This window comes from Echiichthys vipera (assembly GCF_963691815.1).
Source record: "Echiichthys vipera genome assembly, chromosome: 23".
NCBI classification, from domain to species: Eukaryota; Metazoa; Chordata; class Actinopteri; order Perciformes; family Trachinidae; genus Echiichthys; species Echiichthys vipera.
Genome location: NC_139848.1, coordinates 1789481 through 1808766, shown reverse-complemented (window position 1 = coordinate 1808766; position 19286 = coordinate 1789481). Strand labels below are relative to the sequence as shown.

General features: G+C 41.0%; 4 protein-coding genes across 5 annotated transcripts in view; 2 read left to right on the top strand and 2 right to left on the bottom strand.

Moving 5' to 3' along the window:
* Positions 1-746: 746 nt before the first annotated feature.
* arl13b (ADP-ribosylation factor-like 13b) lies at positions 747-10580 on the bottom strand. The gene is made up of 10 exons (XM_083938289.1): positions 10317-10580; positions 6614-6684; positions 6061-6310; positions 5460-5565; positions 5079-5281; positions 4629-4743; positions 4403-4547; positions 3655-3777; positions 2826-2894; positions 747-2172 (listed from the first exon to the last, which is right to left on the bottom strand). The coding sequence occupies exons 1-10, from the start codon at positions 10373-10375 to the stop codon at positions 2096-2098; spliced, it is 1218 nt and encodes a 405-aa protein (XP_083794415.1). The 5' UTR covers positions 10376-10580; the 3' UTR covers positions 747-2095.
* Positions 10581-11920: 1340 nt separating this feature from the next.
* LOC310964835 (gamma-glutamylaminecyclotransferase B-like) lies at positions 11921-15031 on the top strand. 2 transcript variants are annotated; one of them, XM_083938124.1, is made up of 4 exons: positions 11921-11954; positions 13535-13679; positions 13874-13973; positions 14119-15031. In XM_083938124.1, the coding sequence occupies exon 4, from the start codon at positions 14141-14143 to the stop codon at positions 14597-14599; it is 459 nt and encodes a 152-aa protein (XP_083794250.1). In that variant the 5' UTR covers positions 11921-11954; positions 13535-13679; positions 13874-13973; positions 14119-14140; the 3' UTR covers positions 14600-15031. The 2 variants fall into 2 exon arrangements, with proteins under 2 accessions (XP_083794250.1, XP_083794249.1); XM_083938123.1 differs by having other exon boundaries at positions 13535-13973.
* Positions 15032-15691: 660 nt separating this feature from the next.
* On the top strand, positions 15692-18007 carry LOC310964838 (gamma-glutamylaminecyclotransferase B-like). Its single transcript, XM_083938127.1, has 2 exons — positions 15692-15783; positions 17416-18007. The coding sequence occupies exon 2, from the start codon at positions 17438-17440 to the stop codon at positions 17906-17908; it is 471 nt and encodes a 156-aa protein (XP_083794253.1). The 5' UTR covers positions 15692-15783; positions 17416-17437; the 3' UTR covers positions 17909-18007.
* Positions 18008-18177: 170 nt separating this feature from the next.
* The window catches only part of LOC310964688 (FERM, ARHGEF and pleckstrin domain-containing protein 1-like), a 56613-nt gene continuing 55504 nt past the window's right edge, over positions 18178-19286 (bottom strand). The window contains exon 28 of the mRNA XM_083937941.1: positions 18178-19024. Within this exon, the coding sequence (XP_083794067.1) occupies positions 18949-19024 (76 nt within the window). The 3' untranslated portion in view covers positions 18178-18948. The remainder of the gene's footprint in view (positions 19025-19286) is intronic.

The following is a 19286-nucleotide window of genomic DNA, read 5'->3' as shown; positions in this document are numbered from 1 at the left end:
CATCTTACCGCAGAAGTTAACAATAAACAATAAATAAGGATTTTTTGTGGCGGACATGTAGAGAAAAAGAGAAAGTAATAAGCTATTTGGTCGTATTATCATCAGTCCTGTGCCGTTGCTATGCTATCATTGGACAATCAAATGCTAACAGTTGCAGATTTACTAACATTGCTGTCTTCAATTTCACAGATGTTAACAAGGACTCTCATTTCTAACCATCCGTAGATATTATTGGCTGTAGCATTACTGTAAGTAAGAACTATAAACTATTGGGAATTGTTGGGTCTATGTAAATCATTAATAAGTCATAGAGTGTGGTCTTTACCTTCTCTGTAAAGTGTCCTGAGATAACTTTGGTTATGATTTGGCACTATAATTTAAAATTTAACTGAATTATTTAGCCATGTGCTCTTAATTTGGAGGCTTTAAGGATTCAGAGACCCTGTAAAATGCTCATATTTACTATACAATATTTAATTCAGCAAAGAAAATATCTTTGCCTCACTATATATACAAATATTACATTAAATGTGTATGATCCAGTACCAGAAATACAGAATAAACAAGAGCAGCAATAGACACAGGTGTATGTCGAGTAGGTGCCGGGTAATGAACCAACTGATGTTGAGCCAAAAATAAAACACGGCAATCACTTCAGAGCAACAAACATTTCTAATCTAGTGTCAGACGCTCATAATGTAGAAATGCGGCAAACAATGTACTTAAAACATCTTTAATTGTGCAGTTATAAAATTCAAACTGGGTAGAAAAAATATATTTTTTCAAACATCTAGCTCATTAACGACAGAGTGAGTGCTGTGATATAGATTTGAGATACAATATTGTAGTTTTAAAGTGATATTTCACGGTCCTCCACATAGTCTCATGTGTTCTGACCCAGTATTGTCTGTTCCAGGTGTTGTTGTAATGATACGCTCTCCTCCCTCATCGTCCCAATGCAAACTCTTCCAACACGCGGAAACTTAAATGAGGCCGTGCTCTGCTCCAAGCTGTTTTCTCCGCATTTGTGTTTGTGCTTATTGAGATGCAATTTTAGCTATTTTCAGCTACTTTCAAAGTGAAAGTGGGTGCAGAAGGCAGGAAAAAAACCCCACCTCAGGGCCGCCCGAGCCTGAGGCAGCAAGTCTGAGGCGGATTCCTGCCTCAAGAGAAATATCACTTTAAAAACAGATACACAGTGTAAACAGCAGAAAAACCTCTGTAGCCCTGTAGATAAATATATTTTCACATGTTTACATTCTCTACAATAAATAAAGACTTGATGATGCTGCTGGCAGGAGACAGAAAACGTACCCTATTACAGAATTAACAAATCTTTTCATCGCCGTAAAAACTTTACAGTATTTAAGTGAAATGTCGAGACATTCATTACTAGAACTGACCAATTAACAACAATGATGTAGTGTAACACTCGTCCATGTACAGTACAGCGTAGTGTAGCAAATCACCCCCACAGTTCCCCTCATTTAAATGCAGTAAAAAAGGGAAATGTTTGACTTTAAAAAGATCAAATTTAAAGCACTGAGCTGTGAAAAGCCACTTGAGACCGCCAAAGTACACCTTTGTTTACACTACAAAACCAAAAGTGCAAAAAAAAAAAAGAGATAAAATACAGTCCTTTTTAATGGCGGCGTGTATACATATCCATTATTCAGTCAACAGACATAAACATATATAAGGTTATAGCGGACATATTTACATTCTTTGTCAATCAAAAGCATTTCAGTTGGACAAATGTAGTCCGGACCGTCTAACACTGATATTAACAATAAAAAATAGAGTTTCAGTCTAAAGTCATGGAAAGAGTCCAGTACCAAATGTGCTTCAGAACCAGACAGAAAATCTGTTCAGGCAGGTTCACGCTGAAGTGTATCAGCGTGTGAAACCGCCTCTGAGCAGAACTTCCCTTCCCATGTTGCTCCTGTGTTTCGTGTCTGTCGGTGCCCACCGGCTCCCACGTCAGGAGTCTGCTATGCGGTGTCTCTGTGTTCGGTTGTCTACACACCGCTCGCTTGAGACACAAAGCAAAAAAGGGGAAAGCCATGATTGGAGGACGTCAATCAGTAAAAGGAGGTTAAAAAACGATGTCATGAGCGTCGCCGTTAGGCCGCGGCCTGTTCGCGAGAGGCGGTAGAGGCTTCTTGTAAAATTCTGTGGAGGGGATTGGAAAAAAGGTTTGGCTACGTTAGTAAACTACATCCATCGAGTCCTGAAATGAAAATCAATTCAATTAGCGCTCTATCTATAACAATGTAAGCAAAAAGAGAATTAGCCACGGGGTTAGATGGGATATGTAGATGAGATGGGGAAGTGAGTTTGAATACACAGACGAGCCTTTGAGTTGATTATCTGCCACCATGAAGGATCCACACACATTCAGACATAAGCCTGGTGAGATGCAGGAGAAGAGAAGAGCTGTGATTTGGGTCTGAGAGACTAATTAACATTCGACGCACACCTTAAGCCAGACAGAGTTCAGTGTTTCCTCTGCTGCAACGCCACCGTTTACCACGAGGCTGTGAAACTAATAACTCTACCAGACTTAGACGTAGTTAGACGTAGTGCTACTAATTAGTGCTGTTACTCACAATAGAAGTACAAGTACATTCATTTTAAACAACTAAAGGAAAGGCATCTGAAACATTACTGTATAGAATAAATACTGATAATAAGTGAATCAACACAAGTTAGTGGAAAAGTGAATGACTGACTTGGCTTCATGACAAAAAGGAAGAAATGCATGAAATGAAATAATGGTTAGCGGTGAGGGATAGAGAACGACTGGACTTCACAGGCATCTTTACCAGAGTGTCTCGAGTCCCCAAGTGGTTCTAGTTTTGGCAGCCTAGAAGCTTTGGGTGTGGCCCATCCCACTAAAAAACAGAACAAAATAAATAAACAGTAATCAGGATAAATACTAAAAAAAAAAAAACAAGAAAGTCACAAGTGATCCAGTCCATCTGACAAACTATAGCTCTACAGTGACACCGGCTACTTTATGGATAGAAAGCTTGCTTCAGTTTATCAAGGAGGTATCAGAAGTTATGATTGAGCAGTTCAGTCCAGCTCATTACTTTTCACCATCTCTCCTGCAAATTTCTTTATCAGTTGTAGGGCTATGCACCACGATACAGGGGTTATGATCCTATATAACTACACAAAATGAACCCCTGCCATGCCTGTTCATCACCAAAATGTAGCATAACTTTGGAGCGTTATTGACCTTCCTTCCCCACAAGCTAGCGTGGCATGTTTGGTATCAATAGATGCCTCAGGTTGTCTAGTTTCATGTGAGAGCACTCCAGATTTAAAAACAGAGCCCGCTACAGCCTCTTAGAGGCAGAAATGTCAGCAGTCCTGTGGTTCTCAGAGGGTTAAATGATTAGATTGAGCATTGATACAGGATCAGATGTTATTGCGATACTGCAACATTTTTGTTCTGCTGACCGGGTGACAATAGCATTGCATTTCCTGTAGCTGCTTCACAAAAAAAGCTCCCTAATATGTCGCAGCGGCAGCAGGAAATATTGGAAATATACTTGCACAACAACAATTTGAAAGGAGCAAACGTAGGAGTGAAATTCAGGGAGATTTAGTCAGGAGCTACAAAAGTAGTTTCAAGGACAGACTGACCTGGAGGAGGTGGAGGGGTGGGACTCTCTGCTGGGCCGTCCTCCGTCCGCAGCGGGTCCACTCTGTGCTTCCTCTTCAGGTGCAGCTTCCTCGACTTCTTTTTGTCTTGCTCGCCTGTTGTGGCTGTAAGTGCAGACGTTTAACAAAGGCACAAGCTAAACAAAGAGTCCAGATGTTTATTAATAACTCGTTCAAAGTGTTTGCCCTGGGCCATCTTTGTTATCCTTTAATCTATCAAGTAATTAACTTCTAAATGTGTCCTAATGTTTATCTATTTGACATTCAGTGGAGAAAAAAGGGGAAACATATCAGACAGCTGCTTCTTTGACAGGATATCTCTTCCACGTTTTGAAATATCGCAAGCAAATCATTGCTGTAGTCTCGGTTTGTTTAATCATTTGCTTTCAAAGTGAAAACCTATTCAATATTATCTTGCTTTCTATTGATCTACAAGCTGACTTACTTCCCGATGTGGTGCAAAGCTGAACCGCAGGCTGCAAGGGAAGACTCTTCAAAAGGGGCCCGCTGCCCTCACATCTACACTGATACATTTATCTGCTGAACTTCTAAATACATATCTTGGCAGACGGCCCGTTTCATAATACTGTTGAAATGATATTTGCCAAGTGATTGAAATCATGAGGTGTTATCCTGTCGCACAGGCACATATCCCCAGCCATACATCTGTATAGTTATAAACTAACTAGAAGAGGTTGTTTGGAAAGCTTTGAGGTGGTTTCACACTCACCTGAACTGGCATTTTCCGGCGTTTGTCTAGTGTCGTCTGGCTCTTCATCGTTGTCGTCCTCGCACTCCTCTTCCTCCTGATCATCTGTCTTTGCGCTGTTGGTCCTGGCATCCTGCCTCTTCCTCTCCTTTTCTTTGTCCTCGTTCTAAAAGGAACGTGAAAGCCAAAATAGAACTTCAAACTCCAACTGGAAGTCCTAAACAAAGCCAGACACTGCTGTACACACCTCAGAGATCACGTTGGTGATCGGTTGGAAGGGGCTGGGCATGTTTTCATCATCGAGCTCCTCTTCCTGGATCTGCCTGCCCTCGCGCTCTGCTTCTTCCCGCTCCTGCTGGTCCCTGTGGATGGAACATGGGTTTCCTCTTTTTTAATAAAAGGCAAAATATTTATGTCTTTTTAATTTCCCTGCAGTGCAAGAAAGCACGGTTGAATCATTTTTATGTATTGTGCAGACAGAGAGGTTGCACACACTCTGACCATCCTCTCTCGCCTTGAACTTTCCCGACATACATTTCTTTCCTTATCTGCCTGACTTTTTTTTACAATCCGCAAACCAGCTCATCTATTTGGACACTGCCAAGGAGAAATTGTTGATTTGATTCGTGAAATTTGATTCGACAGAATATTTTTTACGGTCTGTGTGTTATCCTCCATCCATCGCTCTCGTCCTCACCTCTCTGCTCGTATCCGCCGCACTCTTTCCGCCCTCTCCTTCTTGTCCTGGTCCTCCTGAGCGCGCTGCTCGGCTGTGTCCTTCTGCACACGCTCAGTGATGGCCTCATAGTCTTTGGCAATGTTGTTGAGGAGCCACTTCAGGCCCTTCTTGATGGACTTGTCAACCTTTTTGCCATAGCCTAGAACGGCAGAGCATGGCTCCTGAGGAAGGAAACATAAAGAGATAAGATATGTGGGGTTTTTTCTTACGCTGACCTGTGCTACAGAAGGAGAATGAACTGAACTGGCTCTTTGTTTATATTGGGGTGAAACTGCCGTTGAACCAAATGCCCTTAATGTCACTCAACTGCCGTTTTACAACAGGTGCACGAACACTTACGATCTGACAGAGACACTTGTTCTCGTTAACAAGCTTCTCTAAAGACAGGTTCTCAATGATGTCGGCCTCAGCCAGTGCTCCATCTTGGTCTTGTTTATTAGCAAGCCTGAAAGCAGAGAGGAAGAAAGATATATAAATGATTAACGTTTGATGAAAACGTAAATAAAAACAAACTTTGCAATCCCTGACTAGCTCTGGGTACAACCAACAGTCTTTGAAAAGAAAGTAGCTGCAAGGACAGTTATCAAACTTCTTTGTTGCGTAGTTTCACAATTATAAGTGACAGGAAATATCATGGAAATCTTATGGAAATAAGGCTCTGCTCTGATTGCGGATTGATGATTACAACACAATCTCCATACCTGGAGAAATACTTCGCCTGCAGGAATCAAACTGCAGTGCACGTTTTTGTCAACAAATTAGACCAAAGACTGAAGACTTTTACTCCGGGCAATTTCTCCACCATAACTTCATCTTTTACAGCTCACTCTCAGTTTTCACAAGTCTGTTTTTCCATACTTTTACCTTCATTCTGAACACAGAACGTAATAGTTTTTCAGCCTATATGTAGTATAATTCCCTCAGTTGATACAACACTCACACTAGCACAGGTTTCCCTGCGATGCGCGGGTGCTGGAGGACCTCGGCCATGGTCTCACGTGTCTCCTGGATCCTCTGGACATCACTGGAGTCCACCACAAACACCACACCGTGTGACTCTGAATAGTAGTTCTTCCAGATGCCCCGGATTCTTTTCCCGCCACCCAGGTCGAAGATGGTCACCTCGAACTTGCCCTGCTTCAGGTCAACCTTGGAAAAACCCACTGTGGGAGCAACGTCCAGGGGATTGTCTGCAAAAAAAAAACAGAAATCATGTCAACAAAACCTTTGTAGGGCATATTTTGAAGCACAAGTTCAATGTGTTAGTAGTGATAAAATATAAAAGCAGCACGACATAACTGTCAGGCAGTTTGATTTAAAATTAACATGATTATAAATATTAAAGACAAGAGTGAGTGAGGCGTAACAAGATGCCGAACATGGTTCAAAAACTCTACTTTTCTATTATTTACAAAGTTTTTTTAAAACAATAAGAAATGTGCAAAACACTAAAAACATATACATTATTAACATTTAGAACAAACAGCCCTAACCTCCTTGGATTCCTCGTACTGTGGCCGTCTTGCCTGCATTATCCAGTCCCACCATAACCAGAGTCACTTTCCTGTTGAGTAAGAAAGGGAAAAACATGAACATAGACATCACCATGAGTCTGATAGAAGAAGAAAAGTGCCATGATGTGCAGCATCTGAGCTAAAGAAGCCACATTAGCTGGCATAAGCTCTCACCATGCATTTGAGGGCACAGATAAGCCAATTGATAATCTCAATGACCAATGCAATCAGATATCTGCACAGTAGACTGCGTGAGTCAGCAACAGTGACATTGTTAGCTAACAACACCACCACAGCGACGCAGTACATTTGCTCAAGGCAAAAACGATACTGGTGGTTATTCTAATCATATTTGGCTGATTGTGGAATAGGGAAATTTACTTTCTAACAGTCTTTTATTGATTAAATTGAACTTTTTTTCAAATTGTGCAGCCATACTGTTTATATATTTTAGTGTATTTATACAGGTATTTGTATTAGTTAATTTAAATGTCCAAAAAGTGGACACACAGGCAGAGTCACCCCAGTAAGTGTGCATGCACTCACGTGGGCAACAAGCCAGGAGAATCACCAAGTTGCTCAAAAGTCCAAATATATTATTAATGCTAAGTTATCTTCTTATTGTGAACTTTACTATGCAAGTTTAAGGTTTCCACCCTAATTTCTTTTCCTAAAAGGAGTCATAATCACAGTCTGACTACATTCAGCCCTAACGTACCCGTCCAGAGATAAGAAATCTTTTAACACATTATTAAGCTCTCGCAATAATACTGGAGAATCTGAATCCCCTTTTTGAATTTACTTTTCAAATATAAAGAAATAAACTAGAAAGGTAGCCCCCCGACAGGCCATCCAGTAGATGCTCACGCTGTAAATATATCAGCAATCTTTCAAATCTTTAGTTTTACTTTACAGCTACTGGCATACAATCATGTCAAGAAGGAAAATGACGAGACCATAAAACAAAGGAAAGAACTGAATCCATTCAGTAAGCATGCGCTGAAAAGGGGAAAAGACTGCAAAGACCCGAGTAGGGATGAATCAAGCTAAATTGTAAACAAACAAAACCCGCCTTTGTCTCCTGGATGCATACTTAACTTTGACACTTGCGCCGAAAAGACATCAACCGCACTATCCATCTAACAGTCCTCTCGAGCCAACTGGCCTTCATCGGGCAGCTGCCTGTTGTGAAACCTCCAAAAAGGTGAAACGCCGTCTGCCCTTTGTCCCCTTGCTAACCCATAAACCTCTGTCCCCTCACAACAAGAGGCCGAAAGGAAGAGACCCACTGAACAGACCAGGCTGGAGGATTAGGCGAGGATTTCTGACTAAGTCTTAAGGATCAGATTCCTCACAGGCACCACGTGAGTTAAGTGCTCGCAATTACATTTTTGCTGGTCCTGCTGCTTCACACAATGTTTTACATGCTGTGTCTACGGTCGCAAAGGGAAGCTCAGCTGAAAAATACAGAAGTAAAGATTGCAGCCTTGAGGCGTGTTCATTAAGAGGTGCAGAGCAGGAACAATGAATCATCTCTAATCCAGGACGAATGGTTTAAATAAAGTGCTAGTGTGATTAGTTTCAAGATTGATGCATCTACTCAATATTTCCTTGACTAATTTGATTAACTGTCTGCTCTATAAAATGCCACATAATAAGCAAGGCGAGAAAAATGTATTTATATAGCACCTTCAACAACAAGGCTACTCAAACTACTTTACATGAGACAGGTAGATATCTTTCTTTCTGTCAGTTTTGCAGCCCATCAACTAATTGATTCAGCTTTATTAATATCTGGCATAATCATCCATTACTTACCACCTCACATTTAATCCACCTAAGATTAGAATAAAGAAAAGGCGACATTTCATAAAAAACAAAAGGATCTTCAACGTTACAAGACAAAATGTTTGCAGTGTGCATCAGGTGAGGTGATTTCTGTCCATTTTGATTGGTTGTGATGGTAAAAGACAGCTAAAATATGAGCATCTCCACTCTGGTAGGTGCTACAGAGTGCACCAAAACCACCAGGCACAGGAAAAGTTTCTTCCCGCAGGCTCGCACCATGATGAGCAGTGGCAGAGGGAACTATTATCCCTGTGCAATAACTCTGTAACATCAAGCATCCATCTACCACCTAACTGTATATTTCATCGTTTAAATACTCATTGTTCTTCGACAAGTAAGTTGCTGCATACACCAGCTTTACTGTCACATCCACCCACTTCATGCACAGAAAGCACCCTGTTACATTAATAATCCTAGTTATCCATCATGTTTGTAATTTCAGCATACTGTGTTTATTTTATATCCATACTTGTATTTTTGGATTAGAAGTTTATTGAGCAGGGACAAATAAATTGCACATTGTCTCATATAAAATATAAATTAGATGCCGTGCACACAAGTTTCTAATCGAGACTAATTTGCGACCCCTGTCCCTGGTTAGGCCTTTACTAAAAGTTACACAAGCAAAGTTAAAAATAATACACACACGTTAGAATACAGAACATCAAATACAGGCCACATTAAGACAAGGACAACAAGTAATGTATGTGTGTGTGTGTGTGTCGGTGTGTGTGTGTGTGTGTGTGTGTGTGTGTGTGTGTGTGTGTGTGTGTGTGTGGGTCACAGGTGTTTCTTCAGTTTTAACCAGTTTTACTTGTGTGTTAAAAACCTTGAGCTCTGTCAATGTTTTGATGATATTTAAGTCTTTACATTATAGTCAAATGTTCATTTTTGTTACCCTGTTTCGAGCTATATCTCTATTTCTGTCTGAATATTTAGAGTGAAAAGTCAAATTTGTTGTATGTGTTACATTTACTGATTATGATTATGAAAATTCATCATGCCCCTTTTATTATTTAGGTCAAAATCCACTGAACTTACATTTGTGAGTGGTTGTTTTAACCCTCCTGTTATCCGGGGGGTCAATTTGACCCCATTCAATGTTTAAATACATGGTTGACATCACTTTTTTGCTTTATATTAATGACATTTCCTAATTTTATGGGGACAAAAGATTATATTTCATTTCATTGTTCTGTATACATACGGGTTGCACCGGTGTTCCTTTTGTCAAGTTGACCATTTTAATGATTTAGTCATTTTTATTTCGTAATTATTTTACAATTCAATTATTTAGAAATGTTTGAAAGTGTGTTTGTTTTTCCTAAGGTCACACTGTACATAATACACGCTACTGTCCTTGATAATGGAAATCGCTTTTAATATTCCAAATATCATAAATAACACAAAATAGTACTTACAAATAATATACTTCCTTCAAAACACACAAACAAATATCCATCTATCCTATTTTAGATCAATCGATTAGATATTTTATTTCTTTAAACAAATACACATTAAATACCTGACACAAAAAGTAAGAGTAACACCTTTGATTATGGAAATATTCTGGATGTATACATTGCTAGGGTCAAAGTGACCCCAAGGATTAATAGTGTTGGTAATTTTGAGGGTAACAGGATATGATGTGTAAAAAAAGTGGATTACAGTGAACTGCTTTTGATCCAAAACATGAACCCAGTCCTAAAATAGTGACTACAAACTGGATTTGTGATCATTTAGTCATGCAAACTACTGCAACGAACTGATTTTAGCTGCATGACTAGTGCAGGAGCATGGACGATGTGTGCATCATAATAACAACTGGACTCACCTTGCAGGCTCTCGCCAGCGTTTCAGCCAGTTGCAGCAATTCGCCATCAGGCTAAACATCGCAGTCCGAGTCCGCCGGGTGACTGTGATCAAGTGGTCATGGAGCCACAAGCGTCTCACCGCGACCCGACTGTGTCCACCAGCTGCGCGACTCTTAACCTAGATTGGCTAACGGTAAAGCTAACGCAGCTAGCGATAACGGTAGCTTGTTAACTCGTTTAACTTCAGTCTCAGCACGTGAGCGAGTCCGTTACCGTGCGACTTAAAGTTGTGCTCACTAATTAAATAAAAGACAGTTTCATAAATGTGTAACCGAATGCAGCTACGACGGCTATTTTACTCACGAAAACGTGAGCTAACGGTAGTTTGACGTTAGCTCACTTGTAGCTGTTCTGCTTTGTTTACGTCGCCTTCTCTGCTGCTAGGCTGCAGACCGACGTGATGACGTCATCTCACGTTATCAACCAATCAGCGTCGAGCTAGAAACAGCGCCTCTTGTGGACAATTAATATAATTTATATAATGAATGAAAGCTTTATTTAAATAAAAAATAACACAATAAAAGTTCAATATTAACTTAAAAGTAAAAGGAGGAAGCACAAGCGTGTTCAATGCAATAATGCAATAATTTAATCTTACTGCTAATTTCTGCTAATGTCATTTATCCACTGTATAAGACACAATGCAGGCATATACAGGCATGTATACTTTATATTTATTTATCTATATTTATCCTCTATACGTTTGTCTGATTTCATTTTCCCTGGATTTTATTTTACTTGTATTCTTATCTCTGCTGTATATATATTTAACTAAGAGTTTATTGTTTTAACTTCTATATTTAATTAAGAGTTTATTGTTTTACCTTCTATATTTAACTAAGAGTTTATTGTTTTACCTTCTATATTTAACTAAGAGTTTATTGTTTTAACTTCTATATTTAATTAAGAGTTTATTGTTTACTGTTTATTGTTTTACCTTCTATATTTAACTAAGAGTTTATTGTTTACTGTTTATTGTTTTACCTTCTATATTTAACTAAGAGTTTATTGTTTACATTATCCTGTATTTTTTAAACCTCCTTTTTTTCGACCAGTCTTTTGTGAGCTGCTGGAAATTGGATGTCTTTGCGAGAGTCATCCCAGAGTGATCAATAAAGAGAAGTGTGAGTCCTTTTCCATTACTATATAATATAAATAATAATGAACGGCTTTACATTTATATCATATCCTATCTTTAAAACGTTGACACAATGTGCTACATTTGTATATACACACCACAAAAAAAGAAAACATTGTATCCCTCGGGATAAATAAAGCTTTTTAAATCTTCAATCTTCAATTAATTGCGTCCATAAAGTAGTGGAGTAAAAGTGTAAAAGAGCATCAAATACAAATACTCAAGTAAAGTATCTCAAAATGCTACTGGAGTACAGTACTTTATTATTAAAGATGTACTTTGTAACATTTCCCCACTGTCATCACTTTAGCTCCACCTGTTGCTTCATCAGCTGGTGTTCACCGCGCATGCGCTGTTCACACGGCCCCTCGGAAGCGCGTTCTCAGACCGGCTGTTGGTTGATTAACTTTTATAGTTCCTGATAAAGGCTGGAGCCGACACCACCCTCACCCCGCTGCTGGTAAGGATCTATGGCTACTGTGCTGTTTTCTATTTAGTCCAGAATAAAGTAAAGTGTGTGTGTTAAATTCATCTATGATTGCATAGGCTGCACAGTTCAGATGTATTTCGGGGTTATAACGGTGTTTGTGTGTGTGTAGCTTACAAACTGTACATTCAAACATATAAACCTGACGTCCAGCTTGGTGCACGTATTGTTTAAGCTGAGCTGTACGTTTAGTATTTAATTTGGTGATAAGTGCGCGAGAGTAGGGGGAAATCAGAGGTCATCACGTGTTTGTGTTGGGTCGAAAAGCTGCAGAGAAATCCAAGAACTGCATTGTTCTTCTTCTCTGCTCCTTTCCATTCATGTGAATGTTTAAAAGTATTGTGAATTGTGAATTGAATTTATCAGTGTGTGTACAATGTAACGGATAGGCATTTTCATGAAAGGAACAAATAAATACAAATACAAAAATGCAAAACACATTAACCATACATTTCATATAGGCTTTAGTAGGCTACACTTTAATAGTTTTATAGGGACATATAGTGTCTACTTTGAGCCGATGCGTTAATAACTTTGCAGATTCAGATTAGTCATACAAAATATGATGAAATGACTTATGATGTATTAATAGATCAAGCTACTTGTGATGATGAGCTCCACCTTTACCAGCTGCAGCATTAAAGCGATGCACATGTTATGCATCATCAATAATTATAATCCAGTGATATAATGTGGTCTTTACCTACTCTGTAAAGTGTCCTGAGATCACTTTTGTTATGATTTGGCACTGTAAATAAAATTGAATTGAATTAATGTATATTATGAGCACTGGTGTTTACAGTGTCTCTTCCCTCCTTCACCGGGTTGGTGAATGACCTTTCCCGGCTTCAGTGGTCTTAAAACAACTGCAGTGTGTCTCAGAGATTATCTCTGACAGTGGATTGATTATCGAGCTTGTTGTACAAAGTCCAAGGAGCTTCAATAAAAGCAGGCCTTAAGGTCGCAGAGACACTCCTGCATCTAAAACACCTGAACAATCTGATCAAAGACACCGGGGAGATTTATGTGTACATCATTTTAAAAAGTAGATTCTTTTTCAATTAAATACATAAAATCGACAGAAAAATGAATTATGCCTGTCAAATTATCAGTATATCATTCTTAGCAGGGCTGGTTTGAACTACTTTGTTCAAATAAAGTTCCTGGGACATTGGGGTAAATGCTTGTATTGGGTTATTCGCGGTAACGGACCATTTTCACAGCAGATATATTCGTCTGAACAAGAAAAGCACAAGTGTAATCACACGGGTGGAGCTAGTAACCATGACGCTGCGTTCCATTTAGGAAAACCAGTTCTGTAACTATGGGAGCCCTCGTGAATATCCTCATTTAACACCTGTGCGTGGTTTACCTGCTGACAGGCCGCAGGGGCCCCACCTGTTCCAGCTGCATCACCAATTATAATCCAGTCATATAATCCAGTTTAATCTGTAAAATGACTGCTTCTACTCTTGTTATTTATGCTATACTTCAGTAACATTATGGATGCATGACCTTAACTTTGTGCTTTGTTTTGATACTTTTACTTAAAGGTTGAATATGGAGAATGAGCAGAACACTGCCACTAAACAACTGAACACAACTCCGGCAGGTTGCCATGTTCGTTGCCCTGTAGCCTACAGAAGACCTGAGCCTGTTTGAACCCGCCCCCTCCGGCGAAACGCACCATAAAAACAAGTATTTCAGAGGAGTTTAATTGACAGTTAGCGTTGGCCGTTACAGCTAAGTAAACATGAAAGTTGGCTTACTGTTGAGGAGAAACGCAGCCATTTGGGCGTGTGTTTTAATGCTGTTGAACTCATTTCTCTCAGTCCATGGAGTGAATGCTTGGCCTATGTTGACTCTGGTTTTTGCCGTCTCCACTCACTCAGCTGCTGGGACAAATGAGCAGCTGCAGGATCGGCAAACTCCATTTCACCCAGTGCCAGCCGACAGTAGCTGCACCCAACAACAGGAGACCAGCAACGGAAAGTAATTGTCAAACCCGTAAAACATGTTTAATATTAATTCAGACTAAATATATTTTTTTATGGCAAAGCAATACTTCCATTAACGCAAACGCCCCGTGGGTGTATTATTATTTTCTTTTTAATATAAGGTTTTAATTATTTCACAGGTGTCTGCCCTCCTGCATCCACATGACTCGTATCTTCGTCTACGGCACCCTGAAGAAGGGGCAGCCCAACTACTTCCGCATGTTTCAGAGCGCCAATGGCAAGGCGGAGTTCCTCGCCTCCGCCTGCACCACCCAGAAATACCCACTAGTGATCGCCAGCAAATGGAACGTCCCTTACCTCCTCAACATCCCCGGCCAGGGTCACAGAGTCCGAGGAGAGATCTATGAAGTGGACGACAAGATGCTGGAGTACCTGGATGAGTTTGAAGAGGTTCCCACCAGGTACCAGAGGAATAAGGTCGAACTGGAGGTGACGGAGTGGGTGGGGGAGACAGAAGGAGAGGAGAGGCCGGCAGCAGGGAACATCACAGAGGCGTTTGTGTACATCACGACTACGTACCAGCCGGACTGGCCCTCACTGCCCAGCTATGAGAACTACGACTCAAATGGAGACCACGGGCTCGTATATGTGGACGACTAAGAACGAGACGTATACGGAGGATGAGATTAGCCTCAGCTCGCTGGAATAAGAAGAGCAGACCCAGAGTTTGACGCACAACGTTTTCCTGTCTTCTACCTACCTCCTATCAGCGCTGCGTCGAGCCAATCACACTTGAATCCACTCGTGTGTCTAGTTAAGTCACGTTTCAGTCCTTCATGATTACTTTTCTACTGTAAAGAATAGACTTAATTGATATAACCTCCGTATACAGTCACATGTGACTTTTTAATGATGATAAATAGGCATAATTATGATGTCAGTGTGTGACTCTGTGAAGGTCTTTCATTGATTTGTGTCATTGTGCCTCATCTGTGTGTTTTACCCTTCTCTCAAGCATTTAAATACTTGCACACATTTGTGACACTTTGGTTGGTATTAATAATTAATAAACTATTTAATAAATGAGTAATAATTGTTGGGTCTCTGTAAATCATAATTAAGTCATAGTGTGGTCTATACTTACTCTGTAAAGTGTCCTGAGATAACCTTTGTTATGATGTGGCACTGTAAATAAAATAAAATTGAATTGAATTATTAAATGAATATCAAGGTCTGGTTGCATACTCGTTTCTGATTGGTTCCAGAGTGTTATAATGATGTTAATAATTAATATGTTAAAATTAATAACAGTAAAAAAATATGGATCCAATACAATAACATATGATAATAATACAGCAATTATCTCTACCACCACCACTATAATCATTATTTTAATTATTTTCTGAGATGACCAGTAGGCCTAGTGTACATCATTTTAAAAAAGTGGATTATTTTTCAATTAAATACATACACATATACATTATTAAATACATAAAAGTGACAGAAACATGTATTATGCATGTTATAGTATTAGTTTATAATGCTTAGCAGGGCTGGATTGTACTACTTTGTTCAAATAAAGTAAATACAATAAAGTAATCTACATTAAAAGAATAATTATAATACTTAAGTAGAGTAACAGTGCATCCAAGGTCATGTCCATTGTCTTTTTTCCACGTCACTTCAGCGCCATCTGCTGGTTTCCGTCCATTTTAATCAAGTGTTTACCGCGCATGCGCCGTTCACACGGATCTGAACGTACCGGAGATGGCACTTCGTCAAAATCTCAGTTTCCACTTTGAAATGATTTGAAGCACCGAGGCCGCTTCTCCGCCGCTCTCCCGGTAAGACTCCTCCGTCTGTAGAACACGGTGTGAACGCGTGTAGTCGGTTATTCGCGGTAACGGACCGTTTTCACAGCAGATATATCCGTCTGAACAAGAAAAGCACAAGTGTAATCACACGGGTGGAGCTGGTAACCATGACACTGCGTTCCATTTCGGTAATACCCGTTCTGTAACTATGGTAACGCGCTGACTCGGTCACTGTGAGAATTGGGACGGAGCCCTCGTGAATGTCGTGAATTCACACCTGTGCGTGGTTTACCTGCGGACAGACCTCAGATCTGCTGTAAACACAGGCTACTCTTTACTTTTGACGCCTGTTTCTATAGGATACACGAGCCTGTCAGGTGTGTCACCTGTGCGCATGCGTGCACTTTGCATACTTACATTACTGTATTATCTAAAACGGCCCCACCTGTTCCAGCTGCATCACCAATGATAATCCAGTTATATAATCCAGTTTATTCTGTAAAATGACTGCTTCTACTTTAGTTTTTTTATGCTTATACTTTAGTAACATTATGGATGCATGACCTTAACTTTTTACTCTGTTTTGGTACTTTTACTTAAAGGTTGAATATGGACAATGGGCAGAATACCGCCATCTTGTGTCTCTTAGTCGCAACAACTAAACACAACTCCGGCAGGTTGCCATGCTCGTTGCCCTGTAGCCTACAGGAGACCTGAGCCTGTTTGAACCCGTCCCCTCCGGCGAATCGCACCATAAAAACAATTATTGCAGAGGAGTTTGACTGACAGTTAGCGTTAGCCGTTACAGCTAAGTAAACATGAAAGTTAGCCTACGGTTAAGAAGAAACGCAGCCTTTCGGGCGTGTGTTTTAATGCCATTGAACTTCTTTCTCTCAGTCCATGGAGTGAATGCTTGACCTATGTTGACTCTGGTTTCTCCAGTCACTCAGCTGCAGGATCGGCAAACTCCATTTCACCCAGTGCAAGCCTACAGTAGCTGCACCCAACAACAGGCAACCCTGGCAACCTGCAATGCCCAATGCGGACAATGGGACAGAAAGTCATTGTCAAACCCGTAAAACATTTTTAATATAAATACAGACTAAAAATATTTTTTTTTATGGAAAAGCAATACTTTCATTACCCCTCGAAACACAAAGACAGAGACACCATTTATTTATTGTATCTCTTTTTCCAAGTGATGCTTTGAGACAACTGTAGAGGAGGGTCTCATCGGGGTCGGGTCGCGGGGGCAGCAGCTTTAGCAGGGGACCCCAAACTCCCCTTTCCCGGGCCACATTAACCAGCTCTAACTGGGGGATCCTGAGGCGTTCCCAGGCCAGTGTGGAGATCTAATCTCTCCACCTGGTCCTGGGTCTTCCCCGAGGCCTCCTCCCAGCTGGACGTGCCTGGAACACCTCCCTAGGGAGGCGCCCAGGGTTCATCCTTACTAGATGCCCGAACCACCTCAACTGGCTCCTTTCAACGCAAAGGAGCAGCGGCTCTACTCCGAGTTCCTCACGGATGGCTGAACTTCTCACCCTAGTAGAGGAGGGTGTGCTTTCCTTTATCGTGCAGGTGTTTTTGCATATAAAATGTTTTGACTGAAGTTTTGACTATCAAAATAAACTCTCACTTCTTTGCTTTCTAATGATTTCACAGGTGTCCGCCCTCCTGCATCCACATGGCTCGTGTCTTTGTCTACGGCACCCTGAAGAAGGGGCAGCCCAACTTCTTCCGCATGTTTCAGAGCGCCAATGGCAAGGCGGAGTTCCTCGCCTCCGCCTGCACCACCCAGAAATACCCACTAGTGATCGCCAGCAAATGGAACGTCCCTTACCTCCTCAACATCCCCGGCCAGGGTCAGCGAGTCCGAGGAGAGATCTATGAAGTGGACGACAAGATGCTGGAGTTCCTGGATTTCATGGAAGGGGTTCCCATCAGGTACCAGAGGGACCAGGTCAAACTGGAGGTGACGGAGTGGGTGGGGAAGACAGAAGGACAGGAGAGGCCGGCAGCAGGGAACATCACAGAGGCGTTTGTGTACAACACGACTACGTACCAGCCGGACTGGCCCTCACTGCCCAGCTATGACAGCTACGACGCATATGGAGACCACGGGCTCGATTACGTTCCCTTAGAAGAACGAGACTGATGACAGAGCAAATATGATGCACAATGAAATTTTTTTTCTTCTACCTCTCCTCGTGACTTCAACGTACACAGTCACGCATCTTCTTTTTAACAAATAAACAGTCACTACAGTAACTCCCTGCAGGTCGTCCCTTCGTCTCATTGTTAATGCAGTTCTTCTTCGGTGTGTTTTTCTTTTCTGTACTTGAATTTTAACACATCTACATAAACACAGCAGTATCTTTATTTGATTTGTTGGACGGAAGACATTGATTTCTCCTTTTCTTCATATGAACACAATCGTTTCTCATCTTTATTTAGAAGAGTAAAATCCAGAGGAGTACAGAAGTGAAGGTATTTGGCAAGTGGAACCAGTGAAATCTCTGTTGGCGTTGGAAGCAGTTTTGAAGTAAACAGGGAAAACATGAAAAACAAAAGGACGTTTCACAGTGTATCAAAGAACTGTACAAAGAGTCGCCTTACAAAAAGGAAAAAGAGGTTTTCTAATTGTGTCCAAACTGGCATCACATTTAATTTGTCTAATTATAGAAAACACTCATGGCCGTGAGCGTGTTCACATGCACACAGGTAAAAATCCCAGTGAAGGTCTTATTCAAACAGGAAGCTTTACCACAAACGCAACAATCGGGTGCACAAACTCATGCCTCTGCGTCCTGAAGACTCATTCATTCAGATAAAATTCTCCTCATTGTAAACATGATGTGGCGTTGGGGTTGAATATTAAATCTGTGTGTGCACGTGAACAACGCTCAGTGGCACAAAAACAAAGTCGGTAAAGGAAAAGGCGTCCAGCAAGACTCTGTGCGGCGAGTTTGGTGTAGAAAAAGAAAAGTAAAGCTACGTGGTGGACGACAGACGTCTCTGATCAGACACTAGTGGTGCAGGAAGTGGAATAACAGGGACGACCTCTGAGTGATGCGTGTGAATCAACTATCCAGAGGTGTTAGTAGTGATTCGGATGATCCCGGGTCTCGTCTGGGGGTTTGTGCGGTCTCGAGTCCAGATCTTCCCCCCGGGCGAGTGTCTCTCTGTGCACATTCATCAGTAAAGGTCCTTCCTGGTGCTGGGCAGGGAGCGGCTGGCAGAGCAGGTGGCGCTGCGGATCACCTCCATCCACCTGAGAAAGATGAGTTTTTAGATTAATGAACGCATACAATTACTCGTGTATATTTTTAAGGTCACGTTTCTTTAAAGTATTCATTTTAAAAACAGTATTTTCCTCGTCCTGTCTGTCTGAATATCCCTGTATTCACCCTCTGTCTGAAACGCTCCGTTTTAGCGCCTGTCTCTTTAAGACCCCCCTCCTGGAAAAGCCCAGTCTGCTCTGATTGGTCAGCGTTTTCAGGTCTTCTGCATCTATACCTTCGTCGTCTCTGCAC

Bases quoted from the DNA above. Each gene is read 5' to 3' on its own strand.
- LOC310964835 (XM_083938123.1), top strand. From the start codon at position 13,735: ATGAAAGTTGGCTTACTGTTGAGGAGAAACGCAGCCATTTGGGCGTGT. The intron at 13,974-14,118 runs GTAATTGTCAAA...ATTATTTCACAG, and splicing joins CAGGAGACCAGCAACGGAAA to GTGTCTGCCCTCCTGCATCC.
- arl13b (XM_083938289.1), bottom strand. From the start codon at position 10,375: ATGTTTAGCCTGATGGCGAATTGCTGCAACTGGCTGAAACGCTGGCGA. The intron at 5,282-5,459 runs GTAAGTGTTCGT...TTCCTTCCTCAG, and splicing joins ACAAGTGTCTCTGTCAGATC to GAGCCATGCTCTGCCGTTCT. The intron at 4,744-5,078 runs GTGAGGACGAGA...TTCCATCCACAG, and splicing joins CGGCGGATACGAGCAGAGAG to GGACCAGCAGGAGCGGGAAG.
- LOC310964838 (XM_083938127.1), top strand. From the start codon at position 17,438: ATGGCTCGTGTCTTTGTCTACGGCACCCTGAAGAAGGGGCAGCCCAAC.